The sequence below is a fragment of the Osmerus eperlanus genome, chromosome 27, assembly GCF_963692335.1.
Source record: "Osmerus eperlanus chromosome 27, fOsmEpe2.1, whole genome shotgun sequence".
Classification (NCBI taxonomy): Eukaryota; Metazoa; Chordata; class Actinopteri; order Osmeriformes; family Osmeridae; genus Osmerus; species Osmerus eperlanus.
Window position 1 is genome coordinate 7245242 of NC_085044.1, and position 25770 is coordinate 7271011.

Consider the following 25770-nt stretch of genomic DNA (forward strand, 5'->3'; position numbering starts at 1 on the left):
GATTATAACACAGCTGGCCTGGACATGGTTCACACACAATCACATACACTCTGAGATCACTCACACACACTCTGTGATCACTCACACACACTAAAATGACTGTGTGCATGTGTGTTGCTCTATCACTGGGCTTTGCTCTGCTAAGTTGCTGCACTAGTTCACACTTGACCGGTGGGGATCTCATTTTAATATGACGGTAACTGTTAGCTGCTCCTGGCATTCTCTAATCCCTGCTCTCCTCTCTCTGTCCCCCCTCCACACATCCCCTGTGGTGTGGGGGGTTTGAGCTGTCAGCACCTGCCTGGTCATCGGTCTGCCGACGACCGAAGATCTGAAGGTTCTAAGCATCACATGGAGAGATTGATGGTAGAACCGGATTATGCTAGAAGGTTCCAAACATCCGACACCAGAGAGAGAGTTGAATGGCAGCATAGTGGAAATGTCGTTTTAATGTCGTTCAATTTATTATATGAATACCTGGCAGTGTTATGATAAGTTTGGTTACCTCTGACTGATGTTCGTGTGACCATGCCCTGCATGTCCACTGTGGCCAAGGTAACAGCAACCTTGGTAACCCTGTGCGTACAAGCTCAGCTCTGGAATCCGCTTGTACACTCTCAGGCCCACACATCGATTTAGCTCTATTACTCTGGGAGAAGTCGCTCTGGATAAGAGCTAAATGTAAATGTACGTAGCTCCCTCAGGTGCAATCTGTGACAGATTTATGTATTTTTTCCTAGACAAAATTAAAACTATTCGCTCTTCTCTTGATAAATCCCCTGTGGTTAATGTTTTGCCTTTGGTTGCTGTTTCTAATGTTCTTTCTAGTTCCCAACATGTTTCCCTTCCTGCTCTTAGTGACATGGTTTGTGGTATGAGGCCGTCCTCCTGTCCTCATGATATTGTCCCAGCGATTATTTTGAAACTGACTTAGTATCCAGTGTGACGATTCGCTATCTCCGGAACCGAATATGTTTCAGCCGGGTGCAGGACAGCAAAAATGAGACGCTGAGACGGACAATTGCAGCAACACTTCAGTTTTCTTCACTTTTTGGTTCGGAGGAGCCAGAACACTAGCAGGCACACTGCCGTACTAGGATTTCCAAAAACTAAAATAAACACTTTACTTCAAAACAAAGTTAACACAAACAATCGGCGAAATCACAGATGGTCCCTCAACCGCCGTCTGCCGAGTACTTCTCTGGCTCACTCTGTGTTCTACTTCACCTAATCAGGACCTTTTAAAGAAAGCACAATCAAGCATATGCGTTTCACCTGGTTACTCGATCATACCAATTAAGTGTCCTTGGGCCTACCTCCCAGGAGAGGGTGCCCCCGGACCCTGGATTCCACCTGACCCCTCACACCAGTCAATTATAAATTTGTCCCTGGATCATGGTGTTGTCCCAGCTTGTTTTAAGCATGCTGCTGTTCAACCTCTACTTAACAAACCAAATTTAGATCAAGCTTGCCTTTTTAATTACCGACCTGTGTCTAGACTGCCTTTTCTGTCAAAATTATTAGAGAAAGTTGTGTTATCTCAACTACTTCCATTTTTAAAGTCATCAGACATTTTTGAACCTCTGCAATCAGGTTTTTCATCTCATCATAGCACTGAATCAGCATTATTGAAAGTGTTTAATGATTTATTGTCTATTGTTTGATTCTGGGAATAATGCTGTTTTGATTCTATTGGATCTCACCGCTGCCTTTGATACGGTGGATCATGACATCCTCATCACAAGGTTGGAACACTGGGCTGGGGTAAAGGGGACTGCACTACAGTGGTTCAGATCCTATCTCACTGACAGGGCCTTTTCAGTCACTATAGATAGTTTTTCTTCTTCCGTAGCTCCTGTTTCCTCTGGGGTTCCGCAGGGGTCAATTTTGTGGCCGATTCTTTTTAATCTGTATATGCTCCCTCTGGGAGACATCATTAGGAAACACAAAATTTGGTTTAATTTTATGCTGATGACACACAACTTTACCTGCCTTTGAAACCCAATGATTCTGTCCAACCTCTCTTAGACTGCATTGCGGATATAAAAAAGTGGCTTTCATGTGACTTTCTCCAACTGAACGATGAAAAGACTGAAGTGATTATTTTTGGTCCTGCTGGCTCTAGAGCTAGTCTTGTTAACAGGATTTGTGATTTTTTCCATAATGTCAGATCTCATGTCAAGAACCTTGGGTTCATTATTGACTCGGACCTTGGGTTAGTTAAGCAGATTAATTCAGTGGTGAAAAACAGTTTCTATCATTTACATTTAGCAGACGCTCTTATCCAGAGCGACTTACAGTAAGTACAGGGACATTCACCCCGAAGCAAGTAGGGTGAAGTGCCTTGCCCAAGGACACAACGTCATTTGGCACAGCTGGGAATCGAACAGGCAACCTTCAGATTACTAGCCCGACTCCCTCACCGCTCAGCCATCTGACTCCCTATCAGTTACGACTGATTTTTAATTTTAAATCTGCATTGTCTTTTAAAGACCTTGCAACTGTCATTCATGCTTTTATCACCTCAGGTTTAGATTATTGTAATTCCCTTTATGATGGTCTCCCCCAGTCCTCACTCTCCCGTCTTCAGATGGTGCAGAATGCTGCTGCCAGAATTTTATCATCCACTAGGAAGTTTGTCCACATTACCCCAGTCTTGCAAGCTACTTTTATACACTCCCCGGTCACGCTGCATACGTACAGGTGATAGAGCCTTCGCAGTTGCCGGTCTTAGGCTGTGGAATCAACTTCCCCCTATCAGGCAGGCTCCTTCATTGTCTGTTTTTAAATCCAAACTTAAAACACACATATGCACTAGCGTTTCCCACTACCCCTTGAGTTGTGATGTTACTTATTTTACTGTTATTAACGGTTTGTATTTTGTTTCTACTATGTATTTTATGGTGTCTTTTTTATTATATATATATATATATTTTTTTTTTAATGCTTTTGTTTGGCACCTCGGTCAGCCTTGCTGTGTTAGAATGTGCTTTAGAAATACAATTTACTTACTTACTTACTTACTTACTTACTTACAATCACACACAACATACCCTACACCCACACACAAACACACCCCCGACCCTATCCTACACACACACACACACACCATACCACCACCACCCCCCCCCACACACACACACACACACACACACACACCACACAGCCTCATCCAGTGGAACTTTAATTTCCCTGGGGAAGACACCGGGCTGCTGCTGCCCCTGAACCACGGCCTGGGAGACCCCAACAGATACACGAAAAACTCTTACATGACAGACTAATTTACCGGTACCGGTAGTGCTATCGATTGTCCCCGGCCGGCCCCAGACACAACACCAGGGGAAATGGACTCCCCCCAGCCACCTCACCATCCTAGCTGTCTACTTGAAATCCCAGGATTAAACACACTACTCACTGGGTCTTCACTACCGGAGGTAGCTGTATTAGTACAATGTATTCATAATGTATAGTGTAATAAAGTTTTATATGTAATATAATGTTAAACAATATCATAGTAAAGTACAGTGTAGTACATTACAGTACAGTACATAATAAATTATAACGTATTAATAATAATAATAATTTAATATCACATGAAGTAATAGTATGGCATGGTAGAACATGGGACAATAGATAGTATTAGTATAGTACAGTACGTAGTATAGTATGGTATGGGGGATTTGAGAAGAACATAGTCCAGAATAGTATAGTACGATATAGTATAGTATAGGATAGTATAGTGCAGTGTTAATAGTGAATTATCTCATTTGTGAATGTACTTGTTATAAAAATGGGCGTTCTATGGGCGTATGTGAAGCCCTTTGTGACAATGCTTGTAAAAAGGGCTATACAAATTGATTTGGTTTGATCTGATATGATTTGAAACCGAAGCAGTTTCCTTCCAGAGACGCAGTCAGGTACATGAGAGTAATGCTGGAAGACATATAAACAGATGCATGCACACACACACAAAACTGGGGCACGCAAGCGCTCACATAAGCTCACTATAACAGACAGACTCTCAGGACAGAGGGTATTGGATCCAAGTGAAGGCTTCATTGCATATAGGTGTAGTCAGACAAGCAGGGGTCATGCACAGGTAAATAGAGCAACCTAGGTAATCCAAAAGGGTAGTCAGGACACAAGCCCGGGTGGGCGGTGACAGACTGTTTATCATGACCAGGACAATCTCAGTTTCCAGGGGCCAGGCAAATGTTGTGATCACGGCATCTACGTAGAACACAGAGGGAGCAGAGACAAGGTTGTGGAAAAAACTAGGTCTGTAAACCAGATACACTGTTAAAAAAAACTGCCGTTAAAAAACAGTAATTTTCTGACTGAAGGGGTGCTGGAAAATATCTGTTTGAAAACAGAAAAGTACTGTCAGATTAAAAACATAGATAAAATAAAAACAAAACATTCAAAAGCTTTACTATAATTAATTTATATTTCTGTATTTTTACTAGAAATCTCCCTATAATTCCATGAATTATTTTAAGTTTAACATAATTTAATTGTTAGAATAGTCATACACCTCAAAAAAGAAATTACACACTGACACTGAACCATGTATTAAGGCCTAAAATCAATGAGATGGTATTGGGGGAGGGGTTAAAAAATTAAATTAATTAAATTCCTCCTCTTAGTGTTGGAGATTGAAGTAACAACCACATTTAAATTTCCCCAACAGACAGTGTAGGTATGTGGAAGAGAGATTGCACCCAATCATCTCACAGAGTTGAACAGAGATGGGATAGGGGGGAAGTGTGAGGACAGTGAGTGGGTCCAGACTCAGGATGCCCTCAGAGCCAAAAACAGTAATGGGGGTGGGGAAGGACAATGAGTGGGCCCAGATTCAGGATGCCCTCAGAGACTATAACAGTTTGTGTCCACAACAGCGAAGCGATTTAAGTGAAGCAAAGCTTTCCATTCCTTTTCAATGAAGCCGGGCAAATCACATGTGTGGTGCATTGTAGGAAGGGAGGGGAATGGTCAATAACTGTGTTCTTTCAGTTTATTTATGTAAAGTAGTGGTTAAGTTAAATGATAAAATATTTCTTTATTTTCTCATATATTTTCTTGCAATTCTAAGTTTTTAACTACATTATTACAGTATTATTATGCACAGCACTTTGGTACCCAATGCGGTTTTTGAAAGTGCTCTATAAATAAAATTGAATTGATTTGAATTGACAGTATTTTAATTAATTTGACAGTGATATTTTGCCATAACAAAATAACTTTACTGTAAAATTACAGAAAATGCGTCTACTTTTGTCATAACAGAATACTTTATTTTGGGGTAAATTTAATTACAATTGTAAAAATTCAATTTATACAAATCTTTTATGAATTTAATAAACAGTTGAAATATACAGGGAACATTTATAAAATATTAGTGGGGAAAAACTGTGAATAGATATATTTTTACTGTGTACTACATATTAGAAAAGCTCAGAATTGCAAAACAATACTAACAAGCATGGAGTGAATGGAGGGAATGGTTCAAATACACCTGAGTAATTGAGTGGGGGAGGAGAATATGTGAACAGTGTGCAGGTATGTGAGATCACTGATCTTGTGACTGAGATTTGTGGCTGGGAGTCATGATTGTCGCACATACACAAATGTGTGCGCATACATATGCATACACCTATTACAGCCCACTTGCACAACTATTACACAGAAACACACTGACTTTAGGGAGTCAGGGGGCTGAGCGGTTAGGGAATCGGGCTAGTAATCAGAAGGTTGCCGGTTCAATTCAATTTGTGCACTGTGTCCTCTCAATTCCTCCTATCCCTCTATCCTGTTTTTAATCCCTCCATCCTCCTATGCTTCTTTCCTTCCAACCCTTTATCCCTCTATCCCTTTATCACCCCATCTCTTTCCCTCTATCCTTCCATCCCTTTATCCCTCTATCCTGTCATGGAAATTTGGGAATACAGTTATAATATGTGTGTTTTATAATGTGTTTTAAGGGAAGTCTAAAAGTTTGTTAAGAAGCTTAATACAGTGACAGTCGATTCAACCCATTTGGTAGAGATGCCATTTGCAGTTCCTCCTTCGTTATGACTGATCACAAAGTACTTTGTTAAATCATGATCTGTATAAGCAAAATAAATTTATTGTAACCGCCATCTCTTGACTATTCAAATCTACACAGTGCCGCTGGAATTTTTCCATATCACTTCTTCATAACCCTTTACATATTTCTTTAAACAACAGTAACATCTGTGAACTTCCACAAAATTAAAAATAAAACCATCGAACATTTCCAGACATAAACAAAAATATTCCTTAAACAACATAACATTTCCGTTTGAACACATAACTTTCTATAAAAGTTTCAATAACCCCGGGATTGTAATTCTTAAAATGAATACCGCTTTTATTGCCAAAACTGGCCTTTTACCAATTATCCTACCCAAACACTAAATTTCCAGCGCGTTATTCAACAACGAATCAAGCTCATAATATAGAAAATCGGTCTGTACATAATTTCCAAATCAAGAGTATGGCAACTCACAATATTTTCTTAAGTTCGACAAAGAAACAGAAACACACATCTGTTTTCCCAACCAATATACTTCACAATTCTCTATAAAATGAGTGTTTTTTTTTTTTTTTTTGATTTTTTGCACTCGTGTGGGCACTGCACGCAGAATGAGCTTCACTGAAAGAATCAACTTCCGCTAGGCTCAAGCGCATGCGCCTCTTTCAAGTGGAGAATTCAGTCAAAGAATTAACATTAGCATTTTCAAAACAGAATGTCTCCGTCTTCAAAAACAAATGCCTTCTGGCGGTAATCAGACCGATGTAAAGTCTAACATCAAATATATAACGGTTAACACAGAGTTGTAAAACAATATAACAAGTCAATCGTCTCTCCTCTACCAACAGTGTCATAACCGATAAACATTGTACCTCACCAGTTCGGAACTCAACTTCCGGTCACGAACCCCTCTGATTTGAGAGTTCGCTCACAATTTCCCAAAAAAAACTTTCAACAGTGATGACACATCTCCGGACATTCACGTACATTTTGCTAAAATTCCCACAATTAAAGCACGCAGTTTGGATTGACCATACCTAGCAATTCGTGTTGGCCTACATGTTTTCAACAGCATGTCAACACGCTCTGCATCAGCTTTGACCATAGCCCACAACACGCTTATTCCAAACACAACAGGGACTCAAACCCTTTGTTCCGGAGAGGACTTTAACCTTTCCTTCTTGGAAACTCAATGGCAATTGCAAGTCAAGGCACAAGCTTCAATCTTTGCGGGAATCCAAAGCAAATTTATAAAGAGATGTCAGAAGATATCTGACCTATCTCCTCTCCAATCAGGCTAAAATCTATTCTTTTCTCCACCTCAAAAACAAAACGACTCCACACTCGAAAATCCACATTCATCAATCCATATTTGCATTTGCAATAAACTATCGTTACCATACTTTTGCTTCATGTAATCGATGTTTGGACAGGTCAATTCTGCCTCCAGACCATTCATTTTTAGAATTACAATCCATAAACGATAACCAACGACGGAAAATAAAGACACAATTACTCCTTTTTGTTTCTAAAAACAATTAAATTCCGACTTCCCAACTGTCAATGAAAATAACTGCACAATCATAAATTACAAATATTCAAACCGAAAAAATAATTAAAATTTCGAAAAATAATTAAAATTTTGATTTTTGTAATTTGTATATAGCTTGAATAATAGACACCATTAGTTACTCATACTTCTTTTAACCTCAAAAAACATATAAAACAAAAATGAACACGCGTGTTGCAAACTTAAAACCTCTACTTTGAAATTTCACAGGCCCATACTTCCTATTTTTTTTTTCTTTGTTCTCCACCTTCAGGGACTCAAACCCTTTGTAAACACTCTCACTCACACAGCTGACTAGTATACTTTTCTCTCGGGACTTAGAATCACGTTTTGGCCGTAAATAAATAAGAACTGTTATGACCACCAAAGCCAATACAATTTCTCAAACTATCACTAACCCAACATATTCTAATCCTAGGGTCTCAAAAGACACATAACACGATATAACATGTGAATTTATCACCCTTTTGTGCGCTCGTCAGCACACTTTCCCTGCATGCTTTTTTACGACTTTCACGTAAAGGATAAGTTCTCCGGCCTTATCCGATTAATTTGTACGACTTGCACGTACAGGACGAAAGATCTTCTCCGGTCTCCGCCCTATTAATTTCGTACGACTTGCACGTACAGGACAAAGCTCTTCTCCAGTCTCCGCCCTATTACTAACTAAACCGAATTATTGACCATAGTCTAAACAACACACATTTAGACAACTCAAATTACACAGTAACCAAAAGAATATCTCACCGGTTCTTTTGAAGACCCCGCTTCAGCCACAAAACGTCCAACGGGCGCCCCCCCTGGCCCTGCTGTCTCACGCATGGCGGAAGGAAAGGCGGCTTTTTGCCGGAAGATCAATTCGCCGAGGGGAGCCGCCTGCTGAACGCCGTAGACCAATGAGGATCCCCTTACGGGCCACCAAGTGATATGGAAAAATTCCAGCGGCACTGTGTAGATTTGAATAGTCAAGAGATGGCGGTTACAATAAATTTATTTTGCTTATACAGATCATGATTTAACAAAGTACTTTGTGATCAGTCATAACGAAGGAGGTGCTAGCCACAGGTCGTTCGCCAGAGTGATGAAGAACAATCACAAACGCTACCGTATATACACGTTAGATCAAATGGCATTCTATAAGGTCAATCCATCAATGTAATCAAGTCTATGATTGGCTTACTCAATTCAGTGACAGTTTGAAACAATACATCTCTGTACCATTTGTCCCACAATCCTTTGTGCGGGCCACTTCAAACAAGTTTTTGATTAACCCCACTCAATGCAACAGGAAGGGTCAGAGCAGCAGATCACAATAACAATACAGTTGAATACACATTGTCTCTAGACCAGCTGTCTCTTCCTCCCCATGTGACAAGAACCCTCTCAGATCACCCAGACTTCCCGTCTCTTAGACTTCACGTCTCCTAGTTATAAAACTGCAAATGGCATCTCTACCAAATGGATTGAATCGACTGTCACTGTATTAAGCTTCTTAACAAACTTTTAGACTTCCCTTAAAACACATTATAAAACACACATATTATAACTGTATTCCCAAATTTCCATGACAATCCCTCCATCCTTTTATCTCTCATTTCCCTCTATACCTCTTTGTCCCTTTATCCCTCTATCCCTCCATTCCTCTATACCTCTATCCCTCTGTCCTTCCATCTTTTTATCTCTATGTGTCCCATTTTCCCTCCATCTCTCGTAGTTTCCATACCCTGCAATACAATCTCTCACCCAAGTCCGCTTGAGACAATTTATGAAATTGTCGTTTCTCATCATTCATTTTCTCCTGTATGTCCTCAGTCCATCCATCCCACCAATCAGATAACAAATGTTTCGAAACTCCTACACAGTAACCAATCAGCACTATTTTCTTCGTCAGAACTCTGTATCACTGGTGTCTCTGTACTTAGTGAACCGACTCCCTAAATATTGCAGTGTCTGCACATGCAGGTGAGTCTGCTCCACTTATCAGGATCTGCTGCAAATGGACTAATAGAGGTCCAGAACACAACACCATCTATCTGAAGCAATTCTCTCTCACCATACAGCCCACAGCCCACTCAGAGAGAGAGAGAGAGAGAGAGAGAGAGAGAGACAGAGAGAGAGAGAGAGAGAGAGAGAGAGAGAGAGAGAGAGAGAGAGAGAGAGAGAGAGAGAGAGAGAGAGAGAGAGAGAGAGAGAGTGTGTGTGTGTGTGTGTGTGTGTGTGTGTGTGTGTGTGTGTGTGTGTGTGTGTGTGTGTGTGTGTGTGTGTGTGTGTGGAACAGAGAGGTGCTGAGAGAGGGAGGCAGAGAAAGAGAGAAGGAGAGAGTTGGAAAGAGAGTTACAAAGAGAAAGAACTATTCTGAGAAAGATAAGGAAAGGATGAGATAGAGAGAGAGAGTTGGAGTACACAGAGAAAGGACAGAGGTAGAAAGAGAAAGCTTTACATATAGAGAGGTGAAAAGATGGAGCTAGACAGAGAGAGAATGAAAGAAAAAGCTATACAGAGAGACAGTAAGAGATAGAAAGAAACCTCTCACGGTCCTCATCCTCCTCATCATCCTCATTCTCCTCTCACCCTCCTCTTCTTCCTCATCCTCCTCCCACCTTCCTCCTCCTCTTCCTTATCCTTTCACCCTCCTCTCCCTTCTCTCACCATTCTGTTTGCAGCCACCCCTCTCACCAGACTGCTCTAGTTGTCCCAGTGTCAGGTGGCAGAGGAGGGCCACCAAGGGTGTCAAACATGATGTCCTTTCTGGCTCAATGGGAAGGGGAGGGGCTTCAGCGTGGTCATCATAGCGTGAAGGTCTACAACCCTACCCTATGTCTACAACCCAGCCTTCATTAAAAACATCCAAGTCATTAGTCTAATTAAAAACAAACTACACTACCATACATCCATACTACATCCATCCCTCTCTCCACTCCTCTCCTCTTCTATTTGTCTCTGTTTCTCTGTCTCTTTCTCTCTCACTGTCTCTCCTCTCTCTTTCTCTCTTTCCTTCTCTCTGTGCCTTTCTCCGTCTCTCTTTGTCAATTAAATTCTATTCAATATGCTTTATTTGCATGAATGTTCAGATTTAACAATGTTGCCAAAGCAGTCCACAGTGAAGGTACAACATAAGTAAGTATAAACATTTTAAAAAATTGGATAATTATCATAAATCAAAATCAAACAGTATAACAATGCAAAGTTACATTTGATGGACTATTATAATAATCAATCAAAAATAAATAAATACAACTTTTTGGGGGGTGGGGACATTTCAACTGTATCAAAGCAAAATGTACAGCCTAGTATGCATACATACAAACATACATGTACATCTACGTGCACATGCTGTACATATACATACACTGTATGTACTGACAGACTCTGTCTCTCTCTTCTCCTCCCTACAGAGTACAGTATAATCTATTCCAGAACACATTCCGATGTTCTATTCCGGCAGGTGAATATAGAATGATCCATTAAGGATCATCTTGGCGTGTATGTGTGTGTGTGTGTGTGTGTGTGTGTAGGCATTGCTCATTGTGTAAGTTTCTGAAGTAAAGTGAGAGTATGAGAAGCTGGAGATTAAATCCACCAGAATGGATAAGACTGTTAGCCCACACACACACACAAAACACACACACAAACACACACACAATCGTTTCAATGGACTGATCCATTTGCTGCTGAAAGACCAGTGGGAGAGTTTAACTCAGATCTGCTTAAAAAGAGGCGCGTTTGTTTTGCTGCTCTAAGATTATATTCAGTCAGCAGATGGTGGTTTTGGGCTGGGCTGAGCTATTCTGGGAGTTGCTGGTGGTTTAACACTGTTGGGTAACACTCCACTTATTGCCCCCTCCAGGAATACACTCCCAGGTCACTGACCTGCTCACTGTCCCCTTACTGAGGAGAAGAGAGGAGAGGAATGAAAAGGAGGGGAGAATAGAGAGGGGGGAGGAGGGGAAAGGAAAGGAAAAGAAAGGAAAGAAGAATAGAGGAGAGGAGAGGAGAGAGGGATGAAGGATCTCAGGGGCACACAGTGGCAGACCTGACATGGTGTGAACAGTCAGGGTGAACAAGAGTCTGTTCTCCCCTCTCTCTCTCTCTCTCTCTCTCTCTCTCTCTCTCTCTCTCTCTCTCTCTCTCTCTCTCTCTCTCTCTTTCTCTCTCTCTCTCTCTCTCTCTCTCTCTCTCTCTCTCTCTCTCTCTCTCTCTCTCTCTCTCTCTCTCTCTCTCTCTCTCTCTCTCTACCTCTACCTCTCTCTCTCCTTCCCTCTCCTTCCCTCTCCCTCCCTCCCTCCCCATTTTGTCTCCCTCTCTCTTCTTTTGACCTCCATCTCAGTCACTTCTGTCACTCAGCCAGACAGTTGGTCTCTGGTGATGTGTACCGTTCAAAGAACGTTAAAACAGATAGGGAAAGAAGCAGAGTGTGTGTGGTTTGTGTGTGCGTGTGTATGTGTGTCAACAGATTGCTGTTGTGTGTGTATGTGTGTCAACAGATTGCTGTGGCTGTGGAGCTATTTTTGTGTGAGTCCACAAGGTCTTGTAACATACAACTGACCCTACCCTATTCTCAGAGACAGATGAACCTACAGGCTGTCACAAACACACACACACACACACACACTCAAGTAGACTCACATGCAGGCACACACAAACACACACACTCACATGCAGGAATACACACACAAACACACACTCACACAAACTCATATGTAGGCATACGTGCACAAATGCACACACACTCACTAACATAGACCTACAAACAGACAGACACACATATACATAACATATTACCTAGTCAAACCCTACTGCTTGTGTATTTTGAGTGGTCTGGTCTTGACCTGGTCTCGACCTGCATTGGTCTTGGTCTTGACTCGGTCACCCACACACATACTCCCACACACATATACACACAAACACGGTTTCCCTCCCACACACACACCAACGCACACACGTACCACATACAAACACCAACAGACATGCACACACAGACACACACACACATTCCCTCCCCAACCTTCTCTCTTTCCCTCTCCCTCTCTCTCTCTCTCTCTCTCTCTCTTTCCCTCTCCCTCTCTCTCTCTCTCTCTCTCTCTCTCTCTCTCTCTCTCACACACACACACAGCAGTTTAGAGTCAGCATGAGAGGTTTTACACTCCAAGCAGGTCTGGACTGGGACTGAAAAACGACCCGGGACTTTGAAACGCAGACCGGCCCACGACCGTGTATTATTATAATATTTTTTCTTTTTTTGCATACAATAATTTAAGCAGGAAGCACAATGACAAATGAGGTGGAGCCTCTGTGAGATAAGAGTTGAGAGAGGTTAGAGGTCTGTGTTTCACACACTTGACCTGAAGAGGAGAGGATGTACTCTCAACATCCTTTATTTTCTTGCGTCCTATCTATCCTCCCCCCTGAAACACGAAGAGAGGGAGACAACAAAAGGGAAAGAAAGAAAAATAAACAAAGAGAGAGAGAGGTTACAGTCTTTACTGTAGATTACTGTACATTACTGTTACAATACCTGCACATAGTGTACATCAGAATAAGACCAGAACAGAGTGTGTGTCTTTTAGCTGTGAGTGTGTGTGTCATAGGTGTGTGTGTTTATCTAGGTGTGTGTGTCTCATTAGTGTGTGTGTCTGGGCCAATCAGCCTTTCATATCTGTCAAGGCCTAACAACGCCATAAATCACAATCTAATACTGATGTGTGACCTTTGTTTGTGTGTGTGTGTGTGTGTGTTCCTCTATACACGGACAACAAACACCATGTATGTCTACATTTAGAGATGCTGAAACAAGCAGAACTGAAGTAAACTAAACACACACACATGCACACAAACACACTGACACATACACACACATGCATACACACACACGCTCAGGATCTAGGCCATGATGGTTCTGCTTGGCTAGATGCAGGCATAAATCACACCATGACATTGTTCCAAGCTAGAAACAGGAACAAGCTCTTGGATCATACACACACAGCACACACCACACACATATATACACGTGCACACTTCCCCCCGTACACACTCACCCCCATGCACAATACAGCGGCACACACGCCACACACATGGGAGCAACATTGGGCTGTTAGGCTTACACTCTCACACACTGCACACACACACACCAGTGCACATGTACACACACGCATGGACAAGTGTTGAATGAGGATTCATGGTGGTCATGATTCTATAGGCATGGATGAGGTTACAGACACACATCAGTTCTTGCAACAGGTCATTGGTTAAAGTTTATAAGTCATTGATCACCAGTACCCAAATGGAACATACTAGTGATCCGGATTATGTTTATACTAATACTGTCTGAGTAGAAAGAATGAAAAGAAAGAGACTGGAGAGAGCGAGATGTGGAGATAGAGGGGGAGAGAGATAAAGAGAGATTAGATGGAGAGACCGAATGAGAGAGATTTGAGATTGAGAGAGACAGAGAAAGATCGTTTCGTAATTATACTACGGACATAGCTGGATCCTCAGGGCACAAATATGTGCTGCCCACCAGCCTGCCCGCTTCTCTGCCTGTCTGCCTGTCTGTCTGTCTGTCTGCTTGCCTGTCCATATGTCTATCATCTGTCTGTCTGCTTCTCTGTGTCTGTCCATCTGTCTGTCTGTCTGTCTGCCTTTATCTTCCTGCCAGTCTGTCCGAAAAAATTACTTTATAATCTGACGTCTACTACATAGTGTTAATCAAATAAACAGCTTCGTTTGCTTGACCTAAATCAAAACAATACAGCTATACTGTAAGTTAACAGTTGTGCTGCCCTGGTAACTAAAACAAGCGACCCCAAAGGAGAAGACTGACCTACACGAGGTCATTGTGTCTACGACCCCGTCAGCTGTTCACTTGTTTATAAATTATGCTCGGAGGAGAGGCGAGGACAGGAGGAAAGAGGACAAGAGTGCAGAAAAGAGAGGGGGGGAGAGAAAGAGAGGATAAAAGGGAAAAGAGGAAAGGACAGGAGAGAGAAGAGGAGGAGAGTGGAGAGAAAAAGGGAGGAGAGAAGAGGGGGAGGGAGGGGGAAGGAAGGGAGGGAGGGAGGGATAGAAGAAGAAGAGGGCAGTCGTGTGTCTGATGCAGTCCATCACTCGAGGGGGAAATCAGCGATGGATGTGATGAGCATGGTGATGGTTACATAAGCACATTACAGCCATGCACACACCCAATCCCTCTCTCTCCCTCTCTCACCCCTCCCTCTCCCCACCTCCCTCCTTCCTCCATTCCCCCCCACCACTTCATCCCCCCTCATCACCTCCTTCCACCTCCCTCAATACCCCTCTCCCCCCCCCTCTCCTCAGCCAGGCTAGCACACCCTGTAGCTCGTTATTGTAACCTTGAATGTCAGTTCCAACTGTGCCACCACACCCTCAGTACACCCCGACCCCCCCAACCCCCTGCCCTCTCACATCTGCCCACGCCCCAAACCCTCCCCCACCTCCACCTCCATGTCACACTTCCCAGGGTAGGTCGAGTGCTGTCACTCCCCCCCCCCACCACCCACCACCCTACAGGGCATGTCTACCAGATGGTTCATCCAGGGTTCATACAGGCCCCCACATCACGCCCTCCCGCCCCCCCCCCCCCCCCCACCCGCCCCCCATTTCCCCACCCCAGGCTCTCATGTGTGGTCAACAGGCTGCCCTATGGGACTCCCATACAAAGGTGACAGGGCTAAATGTGTCTCAGAAGCCACACACATGCACACAGACATACACACACTCACATGCACGTACCCATGTGTGGAAAAACACGCACACACACACTACCATGCATACACTCAGATACATACACACACGTGCATACACATAAACGCACATGCATGCACACACACATACACATGCATAAACTCAAAGTCATGGCATTGTATTCTTTGTAGGCGTGTTGTCAGAAAGAAAGCAGGGATCACTCCTGGCATTGTGGTTACTGTAGTATCAAAACACATTAAAACTGATCTACGATCAATGAACTGTGATCAATACTTTACTTAGAGGGTAACTCAAGCCCGCTATTGGTTTCCTCTCTTCCTGCCTTTCTTTCTCTCTCTCTCTCCTTGTTCTCTCTTCCTCTCTACCCCCCTTCTCTCTCTGTCTCACTTTCTCTCTGTCTCTCTCTTTCCCTCTTTCTCTTTATCCCTCTCTCTTTATAACGAAAATAATCAGGAGTGTGTGTCTGTGTCTGTCACTGTGTGTCTGTCTGTATTTGTGTGTGTGTGTGTGTTTTCACACACATCACCACTCCCTCCATTATGTAAATGTGTAAGGATGAAAAAGGGATGAGTTCATCTGAGCTGAAATTAAATGTGCGTCATTGTTAATGAGATCAATACCCATTGATCCTCAGGAAGAGAGAAATGATACCTGCCATTGCCATAGGCTGACAAAAACATAACATTAACACACTCATAACTCAACATCTTCTACATAATTACAGTTTTTCACAATTGTTAACACACATTTCTCAAAACAATAACGGCTTTCTCAAAACTGCATACACAAAACTGAAAACCTCACACACAAAATGCTAAACCTGACACTTCCTTTGCAAGATGATTCTTTGCCATCAAATCTCTTACCTGTTCACAAAATGCAACTTGTGATCTCATTTGGTACACACAGCCATATTTTCAAATGACACACACATACCATTCATAACAGTACACACAATAAGCATTTGCTGCACACTACCAAGCATCCACAGCACACAGTAGTGCAAAATTGAAAACACAATTCTAGAAATGGAACACACCATATGAATGACAATGACTCTGGAGAATGAGCCATTTCAACTTGTGTAAAATGTCTCAGTCTAGGCCTAATTTTTTCATAGTCAAACATAAAACAGCACACATGCGGCAAAACAAGTTTTATTTCTGAACAGTACAGTACTGTCAACGGACCTGCTCAACCCATTGCAGCACACAAAGTGATGTTCCCATCACGCTGGCCGGGGACCTAAAAAATGGCACGCTGGCCAATGACATTTCTGCCCCGGCGCCTCCTCTTCACCAGGTTGAATCCAACCTCATTAATGAATATGTATTCATATAGCTCATTAGCTGTGTCATGCTCCTGGATCCGCTGGAACAGACAGCATGATAATGCAAGTTATAGTATGGACACAGATGGGTTAACACAGTGGGCTACAGTGAGACACTGTAGAAAAGGAACAATATTGGATTACAGGTACAATACATGCATGTGTCAGTGCTGAATGTATGGGACTTACAAGCACAAACTCTTGCCGTAACTCCTTGATGTGGTCTGTGTTCCGGTCGAATAGGACCCTGTACACTTGTTTCATCCGCATGGCATTCCTGCGGAGAACACGGTCCAGTGTAGAGAGGCTGACGGTCTTGATGTTTCTGAATGTGGCATGGTCAGCCAGGATCCTGGTTTGTATCTGTCGGAGTGTGATAGTATTGTTTTCACGAACCATTTTCACAATGTCAGTCTCCTGTTCGGCTGTGAAAGTGCATGTTCTTCCTCCACGGTGTGGTTCTCTTTCAGTCCTGCAAAATACAAATACAGTGAGCACACTGTATTCTATTGATATGCAGTATTTCAGTACACAAGGCAAATATAATTCATACCTGTTCTCCATTCTAAAGGTTCTAATGATGGCAGCAACTGTGAAGTGGCTGAGATTTGGTTGGATCCTCTGGCCAGCCTCTCTCATGCTCAAACCATGGTTGAGCACATGGTCAACCACGGTGGCCCGAATCTCATTAGAGATCAACGTTCTGCTTCTTCTTTCTCCTCCTCCTCCTTCTTCTTCTCCTCTTCCTCTTCCTCATCCTCCTTCTTCTTGTCGTCCTCCTCTTCCTCCTCCTTATCCTCCTCCTCATCCTTGTCATCCTCTCCCTCCTCTTCCTTGTCCTCTTCCTTGTCCTCTTCCTTGTCCTCTTCCTTGTCCTCTTCCTTGTCCTCCTCTTCCTCCTCTCACTCTTACCCCTCTCCTTCTCTGGTTGTTCATATGTTCTAAGTTCTCCATTGTTCACCAAACAAAACAGAGGCCCAAGGCCCTTTTTATGCTGCAGTCCTGATCGCAAATTGCTCACCAGACCTGAGTGTTTAGAGATTTGAATATTTGTGTGTTGTAGGTTGATGCTTTGAGACTTTACTTGAGAAGTGTGTGCAACAACTGAACATTGTGTGTAGTGTTTTGACAACAAGGTGATGTGTAATTGACATCAGTGTGTAAACAAGGAAAGTCAGAGTCTAATGCAGATAAGGGAGTGTGAAGTAGTGCCAAATTGGGTCGAGCAATTGGTACATGAAGTTAAGGTTGTGAAAATTGTGACAAATTTTTGCTTCTTGTGTGTTAACAATTGTGAAAAACTGTAACACATTCAACACACCCAACATCTTCATGTAAACACACATAACTCAACACACTCAAAATACTCAACACACTCAACACGCTCGACACATCCTCAACACTTTAAACACACTCAACACCTTCATCTAAACACACTCATATCTCAACACGCTCAACAAACTCAACACTCAACACGCTCAACAACCTCCCTTTACGTAACACACTCAACACTATCAATTCACTCAACACACACTTGTCAGTTAACACACTCACCCTTTGTGGTGTTACACACAAAACACATTTACACCTTAATAATATGAACAACCTCAACACTCTTGACAAATCAATGGGCACAGATAGAAAAATGAACATTTACCTTTATTTTGCAGTAGTAGTGGTAGTAGTAATAAGGGCACATTTCAGTACAGACTGTAAACAGGAAGTAATAAAAGAACTGTAGGGTTAACATTACACAGCGTCATAGCAACCACAGTTTCCAGAAAAACTGGGTTAAAAAATCTAAAGAATGTTATTGTTTTTTCAAAATACTTTCAAATACTTCCTTTGAACATATGCTCTTGTCTGTCCCGAGCATCTTATTGTGTCCACTGTACCAAGCAAGATCGACCGAGCACGGAAAAGTATTTGAAATGATTTGAGATTCAGTATTTGGAGCCAGACTTTTCCCTGGCTTGCCCGCCTAGTTGAGGCCAGGTTTTTGAGACCTCTCCCTGGAACGTCTGGCCACACCCTGGAGAACATCCATAAACGCTTCAACACACTACATTAGAAACGCTTTACAATACTCTTCCATCCATCCGTGTGTCTGTTCAATGTTGAGGTAGGGACTCCATCTTTGCTCTCTAGAACTATAACCTTTATAAACACTTTAGACCCCCATCACCTTAGAGAATATTTTTGTTTTACAGGTCCCACCCCAACACAGACTGACTGACATACACCGTCAGAATAATCATGAACACCGTTTGACAGACGGTTTGTGACCTTTTTGTTTATCCACTGCACACATGAATGACAGAAACACAAGCATACACCCCTTAACCTTACCAATCATTATTTTGCCCACACTCACAATTTTTTTTAAACATATTTTTGATTATGCAACGAATTTCCACTGAACTGATTCAGCTCATGCCAACTTCAACCATGCAGTTTTGATTCCCGAACTCTGTCCACTTAGAACCATTTGGTTTAATCCTATGTTGAATATATCAAGGTTGAGACAACAATGTCATCACTGTTGAAGTTTGGATTTCATGGGACCAGCGCAAAAACCTAACAGCAGCTAATGGTTTCTCATTAAAACAAACAAATTATGTAATCGATGGTATAATCAGGCTACCTGACAATACATTATAAAAATGTATTTAATCTAGTGAAATTCTACATGACAACCAACAATGTTGACATACATCCACTTTGAGACCAAACTGCAAACATTTTCACCATCCACCGTAATGCCTTCAGTTAGTAAAAGCTGGTCCCATGTCGGTGCCTATGAGCGGTTCACTTCTGCAAAATAAACAAAAGCTTGGGTGTAATCAATCGACGTATCTCAACCTTCAGATATTGATCCTAGGTTTAAGTTAGAATCATATAAATCATCTAGCATGGAAATTGGTCCTGTCACCAAACACAGCAATCAGTGGCAGTGATGGTCACATGGTTCATTGGTCACCCCTTAACATTATTCACCAGCAATAAAAACCAACATTATGAATGAACAAATGTTAAATCACATCATGGAGACAAACTGTAACCAGATTACAGAAAGAACAGGAAGCGTTCATGTCAGTGGGCAGATAAGACTGGATGAATCAATCTGAACAGTCTAACGCGGTTTCCTCAGATCTCTTTCGCTCATGTCCCTTGGGAACCTTAAGAAGTCATTTGATTTTTCTGAGCGGGTCTGAGCGAGTCTGTAGTTTGGCACTAGAGGACAGATACTGTGACGGGCGCAGAATGCCCATCAACGTGTCATCATTAGCATATGTACTGTTTTGAGGCCATCCCAGGAGGCTTTCCATCAGCGGAGTCAATGTATGAGTCGATACATTAAACTCCCTGATCAGCATTATCTGGGGTCAATTTAAAAAAACTGGGGGCTGGGCGGGGAGGTAGGGTAGCTAGCCAGAAAGAGAGACCAGGGATGGCCAGTCATAGACAGAGAGACCAGTGGTAGCTAGGTAAAGAGAGAGAGAGAGAGACCAGGTGTACCTAAGTAGAAGGAGAGACCAGGTGTAGCTAGGTAGAAAGATTGACCAAGTGTTCCTAAGTAGAGAGAGAGAGAGAAAGAGAGAGGCCAGAGGCGAGCTCAGCCATTACTGAGTGCATGGGATCTTAATAGAACAGCCAATGGCTGACTATCATTGGTGGGCCTCAGTAGAGCAGCCAATGGCTTACTATCCTTGGTAGGCCTCAGTAGAACAGCCAATGGTTGACTTGCATTGACAGGGTCTGAGTGGAACAGCCTATGACTGAAGGGCGTTGGAGGGGCTGGTTGGTGCGAGGCCAGGAGCAACTTATTGAGCCAAAAGCTTTTTCCCTGTCGCGTCTATATTTAAACTACATCGGATTTTCCACAGCCGGAAAATCAAACGCTTAATTTGAGAACAGCAGCACTGGTTGAATCTCTCTCTCTCCCCCTTCCTATTTCTATTCCCCTGTCTTATTCTCTGTCTTTCTATTTCTCTCTCCTACTACTGCTTATCTCGCTCTCTCTCTCCCCCTCTGCTCTCCCTCCCAACTCTCTCTTTCTTTCTCTCATGCTCTCTCACTCTCAACTTTATCTCTCTCTCACTCCCTCTCTTCATCCCCCCTTCCTTCCTCCAACCCCATCTGTTTCCTCCCCCCTACTCCTCTCTCTCTTTTTCCTCTTCCCATTCCCCCTCTCTCTCTCCAGAATAATAATGTTGGTTCAACCAGACACCTGTGTTAAGTGTTGTCGCCTGCAGTTAAACTCTGCCACCAACAGATCATAAAAAAGATAGAACTGTCCCTTTAAACCCACCTCTTCAGCTCATACTCTAACCCTGGGGGGGTCAGAGGTCGTGGTGGGAAGGGGGTGGATACGGAACCAGGCCACTAACATCGCGCCACGCTGTGAAATTACACCCACAGTCCAATTACCCTAACTAGTTGTCGATATAAACACTGTCTCCTGTTGAGAATGGAGATGTGTGTGTGGAAGCAGGCTCATAGCTAATAAACTCCACTCCTCTCAAATCCTAATCTAGGCCAGAGGGAAGACCACAGCATCCTCTCATCATCCAAGAACACCCAGAGCAACGAAACGTCCCCTCCTCTCCTCTCCTCTATTCTCCACTCCTCTCGTCTCTCCACCTCTCCCGTTCCTCTCTTCTTGTCTCTCTCCTCCTTTCTTTTCCTATCCTCTCCTTCCTCTCCTCTCTTCTATTCCTTCATCTCTTCTCCTCTCTTCTGCTCTCCTCCCTCTCAGCAAGTTGGGAAAGGTCAAACAGAGAGCTGTATTCTGGTTGGCTGACCCCGGCAGGCCTGCCTTCACACGCCTCATCCTCATGTGATCCGTTACATATGAACATCCCTCGGCTCGGACGGCGTGTAACAATGTCATGGTTGACAACGTTCGTCTGGGCACGGGGAAACCAGCAGACCTGGGGCTGGAGGAAGGGAGGAGGGCTGAAGGGGTGGAGGAAGGGAGGAGGAGCAGGGTTGGAGGAGGGGTAGAGGATGGGAAGAGTGGAAGAGAGGTGGAGGGGTGGAGAAGGGTTGAATGATAGGTGGAAGAGGCTTGAAGGAGGGGTAGAGGATGGTTGGAAGAGTTCTTGTTCTGGCTTGCTTCATCCAGCAGCACCAACAGCACTCCCTCAGAGTGTAAAGACACTTTTAGTGTGTGTGTGTGTGTGTGTGTGTGTGTGTGTGTGTGTGTGTGTGTGTGTGTGTGTGTGTGTGTGTGTGTGTGTGTGTGTGAGCGTATCAGTGTGTGGGTGTGAGTGTGTGTGTGTGTGTGTGTGTGTGTGTGTGTGTGTGTGTGTGTGTGTGTGTGTGTGTGTGTGTGTGTGAGCGTATCAGTGTGTGGGTGTGTAAGAATCCAGCTCAATGAAGCCTGAGGCTGCCTCAACTGTGAAATGTTGTGTCTAGAGGCCCGGGGAAGAGTGTGTGGGGAGGGAGGGAGGGGGGTAACAGCCCCAGTCTGCTCGAAACACGCCTTCCCGAAGAAGAAAAAAAAAAACATTTATGTTCTCCTAAACCAGGCTTGACAATCGCTGTCAGCTTGGTGCTGTGAGGAGCTGTGAGCAGGCAAAGGGACTCCACTGCACAGGAACCAGACTGAAATATTTAGACTTCCTGCCTGGACAGAAACCTCCAAACTCTCAGTCTGGTGTCCACACCTCGCCACTACAGCCAACACAGAGCCCACAGCATCTATACAGCTAGAGCTTTCACTGTATTAACAACATCTTTATCATCATCATCATCATCACACGGCCTGTCTTAGTAGAGATAGAGGAGCCAAACAGAAGCAGTTTAATTGTCGTCATCCTAATTCTCATCTTCATTCTCCTCACTGGTTACTTGTTTTCTGACACTCTACCTCAGCAAAAAGCGTTTTTACCCCCCAAATGAATGACCAGTTAGAGAACCAAAAAGCAAATACACACTTTCGAGGATATTGTCAAAAGATAAAAGATAAAACAATTATCCAAATGTTGTGTCCTTTGGGGCACAGCACACTGTACAGGAAGCAACCAGACATCTAGCTACACATCTACTTCTCTGGTCTACTGGTAAATCTCCAGAACTCTACACACCACTTCAAACCAGAGCATGCAGCATTCAAAACACAGATACATACTTCCCTCCTTAGTTCTCCATCCTTCCTTCCTTGCTTAATTCCTTCTTTCAAGTTGTGGAACATTGAGGGACAAACCCAGTTTAGCTCATGAACAAACGTTGTTTTGCAGATAGTTATCCAGGATAAAGTGCCTTCTTGTTTTAACATTCTGTAGGTTTCGATAGTGATTAAAGAAGTTAAATAAGTCTTAAGGTCTGCAGTGAAGCTCAGTTCAGTTCTGTAGTCCCACCATTAGCCAAGGGTCCTTAGAGACTTTCCCTCTCTCCTATTACTCTTTCCCTCTCTCATCCCTCCCTCCCTATCTCTCACCCCTTTCCGTCTCCCATTTCTCTTTCTTTCCTTCCTTCCTTCTCTCCCTCTATCGCTCTCCATCCCTCCGTCTTTCCCATTACTCCCTCCCTTCCTTTCCCTCCCTCCATATCCCCCTCTCCCTTTTTCTACCTCCGTTTCTACCTCTCTCTCTTTCCCATCCCTCTCTCCATGTTTCCCATTCCTCCATTCCTCCTTCCCTTTCTCCCTCCCTCCACATCCCCCTCCCTTTCTCTCTCCCCTTCTTGCACCTCCACCTCTCTCCCTCCTTCCCTCCTTCTCGTCCTCCCTCCCACTGTCTCTCCCTCACCTCCTCCCTCCCTCAGTCACTTCCTCAACACCTCTTTCCCTCAGTCTCTACCTCCCCGTCTGTCTGTCTGTCACTCCAGAGACTCAGCAGGTGACAGCTTTGTGCTGGCCATTCTGGGTGATGGGGTGGATCTTGTCCAGAGAAACGTCGGCGTCACTGTCCAGCGCCCCAGATGCGGCGGGGGATGCCACAACGCCCTCCCCCCCCTCCTCACCCTCCCTCCTCCCGCCCAGCTCCTCCTCCTCCTCCTCCCCCGCCCTCCTCCTCCCCCCCAGTTCCTCGTCCGGACAGGGCACGCGGTGGGGGATGACGTAGGCTGCCCCCTCTCCCCCCTCCCTGGGCGTGAGGCCCCGAGCCTGGCACTGGGAGTTGGAGTGTGTGAGCGAGGCGTGGCCGGGGCCGATGTTGTTGGCACCGTTGTTGTTGGCGCTGAGGATCTCGATGGCGTTGCTGCCGGGGCACAGGCGATGGCAGCCCAGCAGGATGGAGAAGGCGCGTCGGAAGTCGGCATTGAAGGCGTAGATGATGGGGTTGAGCGAGGAATTGGCCCAGCCGAACCACACGAACACGTCGAAGGTGGTGGAGCTGACACAGGGGAAGTCGGACCGGCCCCCAGACGGATTGGGGTGGTCGCAGAACGGAACCATGCAGTTGAGGATGAAGAACGGCAGCCAGCAGCACACAAACACACCCATGATGACCGACAGGGTCTTCAGGACCTTGGTCTCCCGCTTGAAGGACATCTTGAAGGAGCTCTCCGTCTCCATGGCGGCGTTGGCGCCCATGCTGCAGTGGCGGCTCTTGGCGCTAGCAGCAGCACGCTCCAGGGCCGAGATCCGGCGGATCTGCTTCTGGGCGATGCGGTAGATGCGTGTGTAGGTGACGATCATGATGGCGACGGGGATGTAGAAGGAGATGAGCGAGGAGGAGATGGCGTAGGTGCGGTTCAGGCTTGAGTCGCAGTTATCAGGGGGCGGATCTCCGCCGTACGTGGCATTGAGCTCGGCCAGCGTCTGGGCCTTGTGCCAGTTGAGCTGGACGGGGATGAAGGAGATGAGGACCGACAGTGTCCAAGCCACGCTGATCATCACGAAGGCCACTCGCTGTGTCATCTTCCGCTCGTAGCGGAAAGGCGAGGAGATGGCCCAGTAGCGGTCCACACTGATCACGCACAGGTTCAAGATGGACGCCGTGGAGCACATGATGTCGCACGCCACCCACACGTTGCAGAAGGCGCCGAACGGCCAGAAGCCCACGATCTCTGTGGCGGCCTTCCACGGCATCACCAAGATGGCGACTAGGAGGTCAGAGATTGCCAACGAGATCACAAAGAAGTTGGTGACCTTGGAGCGCAGGTGGCGAAACTTGGTGACGGCGGCACACACCAGCGTGTTGCCGAGCAACGTGGTGAGGATGAGGAGGAAGAGGAAACATCCTGTCAGGACTCGCTTGGACGAGCCTCTCTCCCCTGGCAGCAGGCCGTCGCCGGGGTGAGCGGACACAGAGAAGTTCAGATCCATCGTTTCCGTCAGAAAGGGGTGCAGAGGGGGGTGGGGGGGGTCACCCCATACTTCCACCACCACCTGGGGAGGGGGGGGGGCTGGGGGGGGACTGGGGGGGGGGGTTAGACGGGGGACAGGGTGGGGGAGAGCTGTCTAGGGACAAGCTTGTCCACAGCAACGGTCACCAACCTCATTGCCACGATGACCATCTTCCAAAACAGATAACCGGAAGAGGGTTTTTTTTCTTTAAACAATGAAAAAGAATAGAAAAGAATCAATCAATGACAAATAATGCTCTTCAGAAAATGAGCTCCAGAAAAATATCTCCATATGGCTGTTAAATTCCAGAGGGCTTTCGTTTGAAGCGCAGGCAGCGAATGGACCCCAGCTGCCTATTACGACAAAATTTTGACGCGCGTGCTAGTCTAACTTTCATTCTTAAACACCCGTGAGTGCTTTTTATCCTCCGACCGCTCCGGTCAGCTGTCAACGGTCATCTGAAACTTTCAACATATTATCCTCGGCATCCAGCGCAAACCGAGGCTGAACCAATCCAATCATTAGCCTTATATACGGGCTGGTCGATGCGGGGTATCGATTGTATTTGCTCTGCGTTTATAGGATTTGTTTAATGACTCCCGAGGCGTGTCGGCGTGATTGTGTTCGTGCCTCGCTCGGTGCTCCTTTCAGCACCGCCACGCGCCTCCGGTATAGCCCGTCTCATTCCCTCAACGTGCCGCTGGACACTATGGACCGACAAGGACACCAATACAGTCACCACTTCATCCTCTGTAGTTCTTGAAAAAAAAGAAGTGGAGGTATTATGACAGAATCGA

General features: G+C 44.7%; 1 protein-coding gene across 1 annotated transcript; it reads right to left on the minus strand.

The window, feature by feature from the left end:
* Positions 1-23478: 23478 nt before the first annotated feature.
* drd1b (dopamine receptor D1b) lies at positions 23479-24978 on the minus strand. The gene has a single exon (XM_062453600.1). It carries the CDS (start codon positions 24950-24952, stop codon positions 23516-23518), a length of 1437 nt encoding a protein of 478 aa, XP_062309584.1. The 5' UTR covers positions 24953-24978; the 3' UTR covers positions 23479-23515.
* Positions 24979-25770: the final 792 nt, after the last annotated feature.

Excerpts from the sequence above, each read along its gene's own strand:
- drd1b (XM_062453600.1), bottom strand. The coding sequence starts at position 24,952 with ATGGATCTGAACTTCTCTGTGTCCGCTCACCCCGGCGACGGCCTGCTG.